At 42.3% G+C, this 16,420-nt stretch overlaps 1 protein-coding gene across 1 annotated transcript in view; it reads right to left on the bottom strand.

Annotated features, from left to right (window-relative positions):
* Positions 1-420: 420 nt before the first annotated feature.
* The window catches only part of FBXL7 (F-box and leucine rich repeat protein 7), a 171,914-nt gene continuing 155,914 nt past the window's right edge, over positions 421-16,420 (bottom strand). The window contains exons 3-4 of the mRNA XM_056483257.1: positions 8,024-8,632; positions 421-3,497 (exon numbers count right to left, since the gene is read on the bottom strand). Coding sequence (XP_056339232.1) covers positions 2,761-3,497; positions 8,024-8,632 — 1,346 coding nt within the window. The 3' untranslated portion in view covers positions 421-2,760. The remainder of the gene's footprint in view (positions 3,498-8,023; positions 8,633-16,420) is intronic.

The following is a 16,420-nucleotide window of genomic DNA, read 5'->3' as shown; positions in this document are numbered from 1 at the left end:
AGTGCCCCTCAGAGAAGGGTTTCTAGAGCATTCAAAAGACAACACTGCTCCAGTATGTGCTCTACCCTTTCAGTTGTTCCATTTTACTTTTCTCATCAAATATGTTAACAAGCCTTTAAACCAATGGAGAGACCCTCCTGAAATTTCTTAATTTTTTTTTACTATGTTGTTTTTTATTTTACTTACACTTCCAGTTTCTGATTATGTTTCAGGGTCAAAAAACCACATGAGGAAAATCAAATTTTAAAGAGAAAGGTGAGGTCATAATCCATAATAATTCTTTCCCTCTTTTAATAGTCATTCACCTACCTGATGGGTTGATATGCTCAATCACCCACCTACTTTTCAAGTTTTATAAGTTTTAATCTTTCCTTTTTCATTAGCAGTTAATCACTTAGTGCAAATGACGCTGCATGCACATCAGTTACCAATATATTGCTTTATTTCTTGGTAGCAAATTAAGGCTTTATAGTGAGATTTGTACAGTACAGGCCAATTTAAACATTAGAAACTTTAAAAACCATGTAGCACTATTCACTCAATTTAACATAGCCAGAAAAGTAGCTTTTTTTTTAATAAACAATTAAATGTTACTAGTGAGGCCTTATATTTCTTGAGTGCAAATGGCTCAAAATCCCACCATCCTCAGGGCTCAACATTTAAATTCCTTGAGGCCATTTTTAGATAAAGGATAAACAGAGAGTATAGCTGGCTCGGATAAAATATACTGTATTACTTGCTGGAGAAGAATCTCTTGTTTTAGAAATATGGAAAGGAAAACCAAAATTAAATTAACTGTCCAAGGGATGGTATCATTTCATATTGGTCACTGACCAGTAACAGTAGCAATGACAAATTCATTTTCCATGGCCCTCTTTGCTTTAGCATAACCTAATTTATAATTCAGAGCTGATGCCATCTTGTATTAAAAAATCCCAAACTGGAGGAACATACATAAGTTACAGGAATTTTTGCAGGAGTAGGACAAGTTCCCTCTCCGAGGATGTGCCCAAATCATTGCCCTTTTTTTTTTTTCTGGTGCATCTTGAGAAAGTATTGTTATAAGTATTTCCTCAGCAGTTACGTGTTTTTCTTGAGCATATTGATTTTCACTTCATACCACTGATTTTATTAGTGTTATCTGGAGATGATGGAACTACTGCTTATGAAAACCAGACACAGAGCTTCCCTTCTTATGAGACACTCACAGCTCTTGAGCTGAACATATGAATTCACCTGTCAGTCAGGCACAGGGGGCCTGCCTGAAAATATCATCACCCCTCACATTTCTGGCTTTCAGATCTTTCACAGCATTACATATGAAAATGCAGGGGAACAGCTGCCGGAAAATTGTGAAAAAAGTAACCATGAATCAACCACACACTCTGGGGAAGGAGCCAATGAGATGGGGGACTTCCAAAACACTCCTGCTCATGCAAGAACAAGAGTGACCATGAGAGTACCAGGAGCTCCCAGTGTCACAGGGCAACTCTGCTGTTTAATTCCTCGTTGAACGCAGCTGCATCTCCAGCCTAAAGGAACACATGCAGCCAAAGTCTCAAAAAAATCTAAATCTAATGTGAATAACACTCCAAGCCCCTCTTGTCCCCAGGGGTGTTATCTAACATCAGGCTAATGTCTTTGAAGTCTTGAGATCAGCCATCTATCCTTTGAACTGGAAGGCCACAGAAAAGGGTCAGGTTTCCAAGTGTATTAAGGCACATACTAACTTCACCTCAAAGCAAGTGCCTGGTTAGCCCAGGGAGCACCCACTGCAGTGCTGCCACAGCTGCTGAAAAGGTACACCAAAGGGACAAAGCCAGACTTTCTGGTGGCAGCTGCACAGCACAGCACTTGGGACTGCCCTGTGCAAGCTGCTCCACAATGCCTCAGACCTCTCAGCTGTCCTACAGTACTATCTCAGCTTGTTGCAGAACTACAGCAGCTTCTCAGGCTGATGTGGAGGCTTTTCCTCTTGCCAGGCCACCAATATCTCATTTGTTCTCCTTCACTCAGGTGAATACATCACTGCTTATCAGAGCCAGAAGGGTGGTACTACACATACAGGAGAGGACAGATTTAGAAATGAAGGCAAGTAGTGATGATGTACGAGTGACCTGGAGGTGCACTTTCCAAGAGAATCTATGAATGGGCACAGCCTCCAGATTCACTCTGCAGAAGTGCTCAGCAATGGCCAGCAGGTCTTAGTCTGCCTCAAATGAGTATGTTTAAGAACATTACCCAGTATTTCCTGAGGAGTTACAATGGATGACTACCAGAAAGAAACTACTTGGAGACAAAAGTATATGATATGACTTTATCAGCCATATTGGAAAAAGTTGGGGAACACAGACACAATATTGCATAGTCAGTTTCATCAGCACAGCTAGAACTCAGAAGTATTTGACACAGCTTAGTAGCATTTCCAAAGGAGGGATTATGTGCTATTTCCTTTGGAGGCAGCTACTGTAGCTTGGGACAAGATCATGGCTCTTATGGAAATGACACCCCACTGGGGATGCTGAGCACTCACCGCTTTTGCATTAAGGCAGCCTCTCCACAGAGACCCACGGCACCTTAAAAAGTGATCATACAAAAAGCAAACAAAACAGCCCTCTAGAAACCCCCCTCACCCAGAAGGTACAAGAAAAACTGACTCCCGTGAGCGACAGAAAAGACGGCATTGCTGGATATGGGAGCGTGTGTTTACACACCAGCGTTTTTAATACTGCATTGCAATGACAGGTGTGGGGCGTCCCTTCAGAAGAAAGCAGGGTTGGTGTGCTCTATAATACAGCGCTTGCAATGTCGTTTAACAAACCGCAGAGCCTCCACAGACACTTCGCAGTCCTGCACGTTCAGCATCTGCAGGTCAAAGCAGTTGGCAGCCACAATCTGCAGGCCCTGCCCGGTGATGCTCTCGCAGGACTTCAGGCTCAGGCGCTTCAGGTTGAAGCAGTTGAGGGCCAGGAACTCCAGGCCGGTGTCCGAGAGCAGGGGGCACTTGCCGATGTCGAGCGATTTGAGTTTGGTGCAGTTCTTGGCGAGGTACTCCACGCCGTGGTCCGTGATGCCCTCGCAGCCCCGCGCGTTGAGGTAGCGCAGCTTGCCGCAGTACTTGGCGATGTAGCGCACGCCCACGTCCGTGACGCGGCCGCAGTGCGCGATGCTCAGGTAGCGCAGCCGCGACTCCAGCTTGGCGATCTCGCGCAGGCCGAAGTCGCTGACGAAGCGGCAGTCGCTGACGCTCAGCTCCTTGATGGAGGCGCAGTAGATCATCAGGTAGCGCAGGCCCTCGTCGGTGATGCGCACGCAGCGGCGCAGGTACAGGTGCGTCAGCTGCGTGCAGTGCGCGGCGATGGTGTGCAGCCCCTCGTCCTCCAGGACGAAGCAGTCCGTCATGTCCAGGTAGCGGATGGAGATTTGCTTCCCGTGCAAGGGAGACAGCTTGATGGAGGCTTCGCGCGTCAGGCTGATGCACGTCACCTTGGAGCAGCCTGTGGAGAAACACAGCGAGGTTCAGCAAACACAAATCACACAGCGGGACCAGGCAAGTGTGGAATGCTGAGCTGGACGTGATGCAGATATCCTCACGTTGCAAGAATGGAATCACCCTGACCGACTGTGGACACTGCTGAAGGCCTAGGCAGATTTTTGCCAGGCTTTTTCTCAGGTTTTGAGTTTCGTTTTTTTTTCCTCAGGCTGGGAGGTTTTTCCCATGCTGAGACAGTTTCTCAGCTCCAGCTTGAGCTTTTTTTAAGATGATAACCTTTTGGTAAACAGAAAAGAATTAATAAACAAAAATTAACACCTGGTGTTAACTGAGAAACAGTTTCGTAACGTACGTGACAAAAAATGTTTTCTCCTATTGTCCAATAAACTACTGTCCTGGTCAAAGCTTGCAAACCACTCTATAAATATAGTTCAGTTTTTCAATAAAATGCTTCTTTTGCTTCCCTTGCTTAAAAAGTCGTTTGTTGTTATTATACGCCGTTCTGTGCGTATAGCGACAACCGACTGCTCTGATTTGCCCTGCTGAGTCCCCACACCAGAGGAAACCATGAACTGGAGTCAGTGAGCTTGCTTTGAGACTGTGGGCCCTGGAAAGCAATGGACTGGTTTTGTCCATATCCCAAAAGTAAAATGCTGGTCCTGAGTCTATCTGAGGACAGCCTAGGATCTGTTACTGCAATATAAGCCCAGGGACAGATAGAGAAAAGGATACTACGTGACAAACAATGCAGTTTTTTGATCAGTCTCACTGCTGACTGGCTGAATCTGCAAACTAACATCAGAGGCTCTTTCACCATCCAAACTCATTATAGAAAACACAACCCTGCTCCCTTCCCCCCTCCCCTGCCCTAAGCATTTGGAGAACAGATGTGAATCCAGCCCCAAGCCTGCAATGTGGGAAGGATGGAAAACTATGGCACAACTGTGTGCTTGTAGAAGGGTGGAGATTTGGATAACCTAAGAAAAATGGGGAGAATTGGTAGAAGCCAACACACTTGTAAGGGCATGCAAGGACACAGACAGACAAAGAAAAGGATTGTGTCCTATGAGAAAGTCTGGCCATGAATGGAGGTAGCTAGACTAGAGGAGAAACTCCAGACCTTGCAAGGAAAGACAAAGAACTAGATTAAAGGGAAAAACAAACACAGACTTTCCCCATTTTTAACTTCATTGCATAGAGGAGTGTGAAAGCTTTTTTTGGAAAGTGTGGTTTCTGCTGCACTGCAAACTGGCAGTCTCAGGCTTCTTAGGGAAATTCTTAAGCTGTGCCAAGTTCATCTGGGCACTTTGCATCAGCATAGCTAGAAACAGCTGCAAGAAAGGAGAGTCTACCTGTTAGTGATTAAGGCCCAACAGTTTTAGCCATAAATGGCTACTGAGAGAAATTCTGAAGGTTATGCCCAAAGGGATGTCCCCAGGTGGAAAATAAAAGACCTTTTCTGTATTGCTGGAACACTGGCCAAGCAGTGTGAAGTGACTCATAAAAAGTGATGACCTTAGAGCTCCATGTGTCAGAAACCCTGCAGAAATACTGTAGTGTGGAGTTAAAGAGCGTGATGATGTACAGAGACTGCCTCAAAAACTTACATGACCCAAAGCTGTACCACTTGATATGAGAGACTGTCATTCTGAGGATTAGTGAAAAGTATGAATATGCTTCAGTTCTTAAAAGCAAAAAGGAAAGAAAAATCACTTGAGATAACTGTGTGGACTCACACAAATGTTGTAAGAAATGTGAGATATAGATTTGAAACACTTTGCCACTTGCAACTAGATTTCTACATTCATCATTTAAATTTATGCTAGATCTTTAATTTGGGTTTCAAATTTAGTTGAACAGATGTTTATCTTAGGCCTCAAACAATTAAATGTGCAAATTGCCCACAGGTCATGCAGAAGCAAGACCTTGAAGTAAACCACTCTGTTCAATAAACATCTTAAAACTGAATGCTATTTTCTCTTCAGAGTGTTTCAGATTCATCTATGCTCTGGAGCAATCTCTGGAAGTACTTTTGTCTTCAGGTAAGCACTATATACACACTCAGTAACACAAAGGATTTAGGGAAGCACTACAATACTAATGGTGTAAAAAATTCACCTCTAGTGTATTCTTTGAAGTAGGTGATACAAAATGCATGAAAGGAGCTTCAGAGAAGAAGCTGGCACCTAGCAGAGCTCTGCTGCACCTGATGTAGCTGCTGCTGTTGCATTTGGCTGAGAAGGTTGCTGGATTAAGAAGTCAGTCTGGATATTTTATATTCTGACCAGAATTCAATTTTAAACCTGGCTTAGTGAGAATGATGCATCCATGAAGCCAAGGAGAACATTCTGTCTGCTGAGAGTCCAAGAAGGTTTAATGACCATAATTAGAAAGTGAATGGGTCAGAAGTCTCACAGCAGGGCTGGAGTCACACACATCAGTTGTGCGATCACTGTTCTGTCAAGCTCAGCATTGCCATGTCTAGTTACTTTGGCTACACTGTAAAATATTTCATGGGAAGGATATTCAAAACAGTTTCATCAGAAAAAAGAGTCCTTGTTGATACAGAACTGACTGATTTTTAGGCAAAACGACAGGTTCCTGGGTCCACTACAATTTTTCTGTCCTAAATAATACAGAATGTAAAAGCAAAGCTCTTGTAACAAGATTTTCCACAAAGTAAGTATAACTGATTTCTAAAAGGGAAAAGAAATGTCCAAACAGACCAAAAAACATATTGGCTAGAGTGTTAGACAATAACTTGCTGTCAAGCTCAACCAACTTGTAGCAATATCTCAGACCTGCCCACAAAGTGGATTCTGACAGCGACAAAACTTACATTGTGGAAAGCTCCTTAAGTTAATACAAACATCTGGTTTTGACATTAAAGATTTTGGTAAGTTTTTGCTGCCAAGTAGCCATCCAAGGGGGAAAAGGATTCAACTAGATGTACAACTGTGGACTGGGATTTAATTAACTAGCAACTAGCATCACCCCCCAACACACACCCCCACGCCCTCTTGCTCAGTGTGGAACCAAACCAGTGAAACACTTCAGTCCTGAGAATTCCTTGAGCATGTAGGTGCGAGCCATGTCCTCATAACTACAGAGAGAAGCAGAGGAAAATGGAATCCTCTTTCCAAAACATCCTCCAAAGTTACCCACATCAGAATGAAAAGAGTGGACTCAAAACAAGAGCCCAAAGACTGATTATCTTCAATTCATATGGTACATGCAGGAAAAGCTATATTCAAAACCAAACACCCTGACTTCTGAGCATGTTCAAAAGCAAGATTTTTCTCTCACATGCTCCAAATAGAAAGAACAACTTAAGAAAAAAAGAAATTAAAATTGCTTTCTATCTCATTGATGAGACAAAATTGAAAGAAAACAGTTATACTGGAGATGCTTCAACCTGAATGTGTGATTAGCAATCCAGAACTAATGTCAGTGTGTACCAACAACAAGTAATTCATATACAAGGTCACTGTGAATAGACTCCTGTGAAGTTTTATAGACGCCTTATTACCTTATTTCAGAAAGCAGTCACAAAAAAGGGATAATTCTGATTTATTGATATCTGTATTGATGCCTTCCATGACATTCTGCCATCCTAGGAATGGGGTGAGAGAGTTGGATAAATCAGCTTAAAAAAATAAAAAGGCAGAGAAAAGAATGCAAATCAGTGCTGGAAAAAGCATCTGGTACCAGTGACTCAGTAGCATCACTTTCTACCCCCTGTGGTTTTATCCCGTCTTCATCCTGCTTGTTGCCACTGGTACCTCTGCAATGGCAAATCTGGTTCAGTTGATTTATGATGGCATTAGACTGATAACAGATGAGATCACAAAGTAAATGCTGAGCAGCAAATTTACTTCAGTGCTCTGCTTGGCTGCATCCTTTCCATTAAGTGCCAACCTATTTGCAGAGAGGAAATTCTATGCAGCTGACCTTGGGAAAAAACATCTTGTTTCGCCAGAGCAGGCTTGAAGAAAATTGTCTAAAACATTTCTGCTGATCTAAACAGCTGCAATGGCAGCTTTAAAAAAAAATAACAAAGAGAAGAAAGAGAAAAAAGTTCAAGCTGGCTTAGTCTTGTTAAAATAGCAATGAAAACAAGGGGACCTTGAAGTTTAGCTAGAGATGACAACTGATTTTAATACCCAGAAAAAAAGCCTAGAACTTATTCTGAGCTCCTCCTCAAGTCACTTACCAGATTACAGATCTATTAATTACCTATATATAATCTACATACATATGTGTGTGAACAAGATTAAACAAATTTAGCTGAAGTAACTAAGCTTCACACGTGACATAGCACTGACTGCAGTGTGGGCCCTTCTACGGGTGCTTTGTGCAAAAATCTGTAATAACTCCTTGTGCCATTTGAACAGGTCATCTCTGCTAGCTCACCTCCTTTGGAAGAGACCTGGCCATTCCAGAGGTGCTGCTGGCATTAGGGGCACTGAGATTTCAGTTGCAGAGCATGACAAACATCAGCAGCATCTGCATTGGACCATTCCCCGTTACCTGACACATCCAGGTGTTCCAGGTTTGGGCACAGTGACACGACATCAAAGACTGCCTCGTTGGAGATGTTGTAACAGCCAGACACCTCCAGCCGCCGCAGCTCTGGACAGCACTGGGCAATGGTGTAGAGTCCTCTGTCCGTGAGCCGCCGGCAGCCGCTGACAACGACGGTCTCCAGCATGAGGCACACGTTGGGGGTGTCCTGGCACAGCCTGCGGGTCAGCACCCTGAGAGCCCTGTCCACGTTGACGGTGTCGCCCGTCAGGCGGATAGTCCTCCAGAGGCGCGGGTCCCAGGCCAGGTTGTACCAGCGGCGGCACACGCGGGCGCAGCGGCACAGCTGGTTGGTGGGCAGGAAGGAGAAGATGTGCAGCATGGAGTGGTCGGGCAGCCGGTCGATGCTGGCCTGCTCCTTCTGCCTGGAGGCCAGCCGGATGAGAGGGTGCGTGAGACGCGTCGGGGGCGGCGAGTGGACCATGGCCACGGTTTCCCCGGTGATGGAGGAGGAGGACGTGGATGAGCCTCTGCCATTTTGGAACCCGGGGGAATTCGGTGGAAATATCAGCGCTGGGCTGGGCGTGCTGAGCGTGCGCATGCTCAGGTCGGAATCTGGAAGACAGAACACACACTTTCAATGAGCACTGGACAGACACAGAGCTCTCTGCTCAGCACAGCACCCTGCCAGCCTATTTGCTAATGCTGATTTGCTAATGATGGACGTTGGGGTTGGTTGGGGGTTAGGCAGTCACTTCTACCAGTTAGAGTAAGAAAACATATTTCAAAAGCCATGTGACCAAAGGAGATGATGCAGTTCTGAGTCCTGAAGAGGAAACAGCTATGGAAGGACTTTTGAAAATCCAAGGATTTTAATTCTTTCTACTCTTAATTAAACACATAGTAAGGAATTACTATGTTTGAGTCACAGGATCCTTTTTGTCAGGAAGTAACCGTCCATAACCTTGGCACAGCAGTGAGCTCCTAGGGGCAGAGAATGCTGTGGTCCTTTACCTCTCAGCTCCTTCAGCCATTCAGCAGGAGGCCAAAAAAGAGCTCACAAGGCAAATGTTGCTTCCTTCACCAGATCTGGGCAGATGGGAAAAGCTCAACTCCATACACTTATTTTCAATGTGTCATCAAATAAGTTAATTTTTCAGTCATACAAACTGAAGTTCAGAAGTTCAGCTAACAGCCCAGTGACTAGCTCTTCATGTGCACACAGAAAACACTCCTTTCCAATGCACTAAAGTAACTTCAGTTTGATTGCAGGGGTAAAAAAAACCAAAACAAAACAGAAAAGTAACTGATGAAGAAATAGCATGCCTGGAAACTTGCTGGAGAATTGTTATACAATATTTATTATTGCTAGGGCTATTTGTCACACTGGAAGCAGTCAACTCAACTCTCCCTCCCAAAACAATTTGCTACTTCTTTACCTTCTTTAGTTTTAGTGGGAAAAATCAGGCACAAAAATTGAGATATTTTGCAACTAAGAAAGGTTACCTTTGCTCTAAGACTATTTCAACTGTTTTCTCTGTGTGCTGACATTGCCTGCAAGTAATTTCCACTCCTGCTCCCAGTTCTTCAAGCAAACCAAGTAAAAGACTGGAAGACAACTAAGATACAACTTTGATAGTCAAGCAAATGTCATGGACAATACATTTACAGACTCTGAGGGTATTTTAGCAGTATACTACACAAGGTAGAACCAGTGTATGAGAGATGATGCTGCTGCTGAGCACACTCCCTCCACCTCAGTAGTGATTTCAACAGAAATTCTTTATAAAGGAAAGCACCACCCAGGAATTAATACAGTAACCACAATTTAGTGACCAGTAGAATAACAAGTTTCACACACATACAATGATTTTAGAGGACCAAGCTTTTCTCCACATCATATCTGCTGTCACATCTATGTTCAGACCTTTCAGGGAAGTGTAGAAAGGCAGCCCCTTAAGTAACACCGACTGCAGCTGTGTGACTGACAGCACAGGTAAGGGCTAAGCAAGACACAACCAGAAATGCACTCAACAAACAAGTCCACACCTGAATTTGGGCAGTGTTTTAATTAAGTACATTTTTGGTGAATTTGATTGTTACACATAAACTTCCCTGCCAAGCTTTTACTTAGCTCAGCACAGGCTGCTCTGATCTCACTACCTACAACAATAGGAACCACAGGCCTGTATTTTCACAGTGTGTCTGCAAGGGAAAGAGGCACAAATATTTAGCTGAAGAACTCAAGACACAAAGTCCAGTAGCTTGCTCAAGATCACCTAGTTGAGTTGCAGAGAGATCAAAATCATCTCACACCGTGCAGAAAAAACCTATACTACCAAGCTCCTTCCCTCTTCCTCTCCTGCATCTTGTTTTACTTAGAAGCTCACTGTTTCAGCAAATGAAAGGAAAGAACATTTTCCCCAAAGCACTGAGTCCGTGCTATGGCTATGTGGTCCAAACACAGGGATTTGTGTATTTATGAGCAAGAGCAGTATCTTCATGCTGAGTGGGTTTTGCTCCCTTTGAGACCTCCTGAAAGCCCCCTGGCAGCTATTGCACATAATTGCATCGAGGAGTGTTATTTGTAAGAATCTGGTATATGCTGGTATTTTAAAAATGAGACTTACAGCTGGAGAGAAAAACCAACCAGCAGCAGCCAGGCTCCTGCAGACAAGCACTAACTCCACAGGCCTCTTATGCAACAGTCCCCAAGATTAATTCTTGCAAGGACTTACCATATATTTGACCTCCCTCACATTATCACCAAAACCAGTGACAGTGCCTGGAGATAAACATGTGCAGAATATGTGGCAAAGCATTTACTTCTTGTTCCTTTTTTTGAGATTTTAATACAAAAAATGTTCCTAATATAAAAGTATATATGCATTTTTTTTCAAGTGCTGGATGCATCTTCTACTATTACATGTATTTGATATTGTCAATTCCTTTCTTTTTACTTCTTCATTTGCTTTTTCCTTGGGCCTTTTCCTTGGTTAATTGTTGGTTGCTTGTTTTACACAAACCAGAACAAAAAGGAAAACTAAATTATAAAAATTTAAAAACCACCGAACAAACACTTGTTTCTATTAAAAAAAAAAAAATAGAATTAAATCAAAAGCAAAAAGTTTAAATTATTAAAATCCGCTTTAAACAATTTTTGGTGCTGTGGGAATGAGTACCTTCTGTAAAACAGCCTATTTGGAAAACATACATTTCTAGTCAGTTATTGTTAAAAACACCTTAAAATTTCTGTAGGCCTAGAGTCTTCATTAGTTTCCATTTCTACTTAAGCATAAAAAAGCTTTTCATACTTGATGATTCTCCCCCTCCTCCCCTGGTGAGCAATACTCCAAGCTAATACGGCTAATCTCCACTGCTTTTGGACCAGGAGTGGCATTCCTTCATCACTCCTGGGCACTGTGAATAATCAATACCTTAGACATTCTGGGTGCGTAATGAATTACTAATATGTGTTTTTTAACTCAGACATTGAGCTAAAAAAGGCCTGACCTTCTGTTTTATGTGTATGCTCCGTGCTTTTTGCTCTCCTAATTCTCTCACTAGTATAGCAGTTCCAGATGTGCATCCTGGATTTCCTTTCCCTTCAGTCCTGAAGGTGCATCATGTGAAACTTGCTCCCTCCATCCTCGGGGCATGGACTTCCAGACAGACACATACACATGCACCCTGTTCTCCCCACCACAAAATATTGTGGAAACAGACCATAGTGTTGCCATTGTGTTTAAAAAAGGGAATTGGGAGCACATTACTGCTCTGCTGAGCCCATAATGCAACATGTTCTCAGACAGGAATTTTGCTGGTAGCTCAGCTGAACTCCACACAGAGGTATTCCTGCTTACTGTTCACTGTACACCCCTAAGGGGAAACAAAAAATAAAAAAATAGCAGGTGAGTCCAGAAGCCTTATTGCCAGGAAAAACTTGGAAAGCTTTTTGCTAGCATTCAAAACTTCAGCAAAACACTTGGTCTACTGTACATTTTCCAGACTTTTCTAATGTTGTTGGGAGGGGCTTCCTATAGCACTATCTCAATCTCTAGAATTTTGTTCTTCACCATTTACTGAGTGCTAGCCAACAGGCTGGGCAGTCTGAGAAAGAGCAACTGAATGACAGTGGAACATTAATCAACACAGCCCTGCAAGTACAAATGAAGTTGCTGATTACAATACACATCTTCATACACACTCATGCCCTATACAATCATTTCTCTTGTAGACCCAATTGTTTACAAGCCTGAAATGCAACTTTAATTTTGGTATCCTAAAAAGTAAAAGCAAATTAGAAAGTAGTCCTGCACTTCCCTCCCTACAGACTCTTCTGCCTCTTTGCCTCCAATTTTCTGTCCAAGATGCCTTTTATTAAAGCTTTGATCAAACTCTGAAAGTTGTTTGTTCATGTAAGAGAAAATTTCTTAACAATCTTTAAAGAAATCTCAAAAGATGAGTGCCAGAAACAGAACCATAAAAGCTGAAAGAGGGAGAAAAGGCACTAGAGGGAGTTTTCTTATTCCACTAGGAATCTGGTTTATTTCAAAGGATTCTTTCTCCTCAGTTTGTTTCCCAATTAATACACACATCTGGGAACAAAAAAAACCTTTAAATATATAAAATTTAAGCCAAGATCTAGTCTCCATTCCTTCTGGCATCGACAATCATATGCAGTCTCTGATTTCAGAACCAGAGAGAGAAAACAAAGTTGTATTTCCATTACTCCAGCAAGGCACACTAACATGGGATACTCAATGTCCAAATCCCAGCATGGACTTTTTAGGATTGAACTATTTTCCATACTTAAGGCATGACTCCATTCATACCTTCCACTATGGTATTGTGAATGAGTCTTTTTTGAAATGAATACTATACTGAGCTCCTCAAGCTAACAAAATGAAAATGAAAATTTTGCCAATATCAATCAAACTTCAGATTTTTATCTGACAACTGAAAAGGATCCTCTGTGTTGACCTCCGGTCACAACTGATATTTTTAGCAAAACTGAGGCAGGAAATAAAGCAAACTGTGTTCAAGCTCTGAAAAAGACAGTATAGCTGAGAAAAATAAAAAGCAATTGTCATTTCTGTAAACATTAGCTGCAGAGTGATGTGCACAAGAAGCATTTACACAGAGTGCCAAAACCTCACTGACTTAGCATCTCTTCAATAAGTGTTGTGTAGATATTACATATTTTATTAAGTGCAATATGGGTATAGACTTCACATTTTTACCACACTACCATCAACCTCAGGCATGCCAAGTAAGTACTCCTTTTACAGAGACTGAGGAAAATGGGAACTTAATGGTTGTAGCAGCTACAACCAACAGTGCAAAGGGGAGCAGATGCTCCTACAGGGGATACAATGTGGGCTGATTGAAGGATAGACTTGTGAATTTGACAGACAGATCTCAAATATGGCTGTGTGCCCTTAGATGAGAATAGGAAAAGGAGTTAGCTAGGACAAGAGGCTAAACACAGTCATTTTCTTCCAAGTCCTGGGTATGGACAAAGTTCACGAAGCAGTGATACTTACAAAAACCAAAAAAAGAGCGTCTTCCACATGGCAAACATCCTCAGGCATTTCTCTCAGGGTAAGTTACCCTGCTGACCTCGGTTCCTCCCAGTCCCAGGAGGCTGGGAGGAGCTGGAGAGTCTGAGAGAGCAAAGAGGCAGCTGGAACAAAACTCACATGCAAATTGTATGGGGCTGCAGCAGCCAAGAATGCCAGAAGAAAAGGGCTGCCCAGTGGAAGATACCTACACAATTTTGCAGCCTTTTACAACGAAGAACATACAGAATGAGTTGGATGAGGTCTCTCAGCTCTCTCCAAGAACACTAACTACACCTAAACCATCTCAGATGTGCATGTTTGCCCTGTTTTTAACTGCTAGGGGCAGCTATTTCTCAGCTCACTGAGGTGTTGACATTGCATCAAGTTTCTAAGTTCTTCCTCTTGGCTCGTATAAGAAGCTGTTTATTGCCCCTCTCCTTGTGTTTGTGAAGAATGAGAGGTCTTCACTCTTCCTGTAACGATTTCTTACATGCATTTTCCTTTATTTTTATTAGTCATGTTACTAATATTCCAAGTTCCTTCTATCTTTCCCTTTACCTTCCCTCCTATCTGTGTGTTTTTCTCTTAATGGTCTGCACTAAGCACCATGGACCACCCAACCTCACAGCAGTGGTGAAAGTGGAGTCCTTTGCACCCATATTTCATGAAAATCACATTTTCAACCTCCAGATCTCACCAGTCTCAGAAGGCTGATGTATTTTCACTATGTGACTCAAGATATTGCTGGGATTCCCATGTGCCATACAGCACCTAGACATTTATTTTCCTCATCTATTTTTATAGAATCCATTCATCTTCCCTACACCTGTCTCCTTAGAGAATCTTATGTTTTCTCTCTCCTTAATCTACTTTTTCAAGAATATTATGAGTACTGAGCAACCTTCTCAAAGTGTGTTAGTTTTCAGTTTTCCAAATACCTTGCAGCTACAGGGCCATAAATTTTAATCCATTTCTCTAGATATTGGTAATTTTGTTTCTCAATTCAATTGAAAAAGATGGTTCCTAGAGAGAAATGGAAAGTCTGGCAATCTGCTAACAAATATTGTAAGCCATTGCAGATGAGACCAGCTCAGCTGGTCAGAGCATGGTGCTGCTAACACCAAGGTTGTGGGTTTAATCCCTCCATGGGCCATTCACTCCAGAGCTGGACTCAATGGTCCTTGTGGGTCCCTTCCAAACCAGCATATTCTGTGATTTCTAAAGGGTTCTTTCTCAGGTACTCAGAGTGATAACTACACAAAATAGTATTCCCCTTCAGTGCCCACCTTACCTTATCATGATTCTGTTTACTCCATATTTCAGCAGCCTTTTTCCAACACACACATGCAAAAGTCCAAATAAACCTGAGGTGTCTTACAGCTACTGATTCCCTCTCACCAGACAATTTATTTTTGCCAAAACAGAAAATTCATGGAAAGCTGAGGTCAAGGGAACAAAAACACTTTGGCAAAAGTGAAAACTAATTTTTTTATCCTGTGAGATCTTGACAGTCATGCAATTCTCATTTCAAGAGCAAAGACCTGTGGCAGAGCTCGATTTGTCAGTGTAAGAATAAGCTACCTTGGAGCTCACAAAGTAAACACACCCACGTGGTCTTGGAAGGAACAGTGCCCCAGAACTTGAAATAACCTTTCATGGTTTTTAAAAACCTCCTTTAGAATGTAACAAGAAACTGTACAATTGTGTAAGACTAGAGGCATTGTGGAAGAGGGATATGTTAACTAAAATCTGTAACCATTTCACAGTAGTTTCTGTGTGGCACTTTACATCTTGGATTATACTGGTGTAGCTTCCCTGTGATGTTGAGCTCTGGTTTTCTTTGCCTAGAAACTTCTCTATGTACATTTGGAGACCTGTTTTTGCATTCCTGGCATACTCACAATAGATGCCTAAAGTCAAAGAGCATTGCAAGTGAAGTAATCATTATAGTTTTATTAGGCAAATAATTCTTCCTTACAATGTATTTGTGGAAAGCTGGGAACTAATTTCCCCCCTACTGACTTTGTCCCCTGCCACTTGGCAGGAATTCATTTTATCCCCATAGTTTTGAACAAAGCTAAAAATACAAAGACCGACGGGGAGGAAAAGTAAAAATTAAAAATTCACTATTAATTTAGGAAGTCAAAGCATCTTAATTTAGCCTTCAGTACCGCTGATGCACATCAGAGCACATCAGCTCTGAGAAAAGGTTTTCACAGTCTATCATTGCAGGAATTACAGAGATGGATTGGAAAGTGCATTTTTTCCATGTTCAGTAAATACGTGTCCCAAAATGAATTCCACACATGCTTAAGTACAAGCTCTACTTAAATCCTTCAGGTCAGATGCTCTCCCAACTCTTCATGGTATGCCAGGGAGCTCCTCCAGCTGAGCTAGTTTATATTTACATTAGCAAGAAGTGCAGCCCAGAAAGAGGAGCAAAACTAATACTGCTGAAAATGCAACATCTACAGGCCTGGGAAGTGGGTGGTTTTTTTTTGCCAATATTTAATTTAATCCCCAGCCCTGAATGCTCAGTAGAGGTTGCCTTTGGTGCTTTAGGTGTACTGCCAGAATATTTTTTTCACTTTAGTTTTGCCTGAGTGTAACTGGGTTCGTATACCTTGTGGTGGTTTCTAAAACAGAGTAAGAAGGAGAGGTATTTCAAAAGTGAGCTTTGGACTTGAATTAAAATACTAATGTAGATAAACCCACTGGCCAGAAGAAGTCCCTGTCTACCTCCTCCAAATAATGAATCATCATTTCCCAACCTATTCCATACCACTTTGATGAGAGCCATCCTGTGCCCTGCTGGATTTTCAGGGCTGGATTATCAGTG

This window comes from Oenanthe melanoleuca, chromosome 2 (genome assembly GCF_029582105.1).
Source record: "Oenanthe melanoleuca isolate GR-GAL-2019-014 chromosome 2, OMel1.0, whole genome shotgun sequence".
In the NCBI taxonomy this organism is placed as follows: domain Eukaryota; kingdom Metazoa; phylum Chordata; class Aves; order Passeriformes; family Muscicapidae; genus Oenanthe; species Oenanthe melanoleuca.
This window is presented reverse-complemented; position numbering and strand designations above follow the sequence as displayed.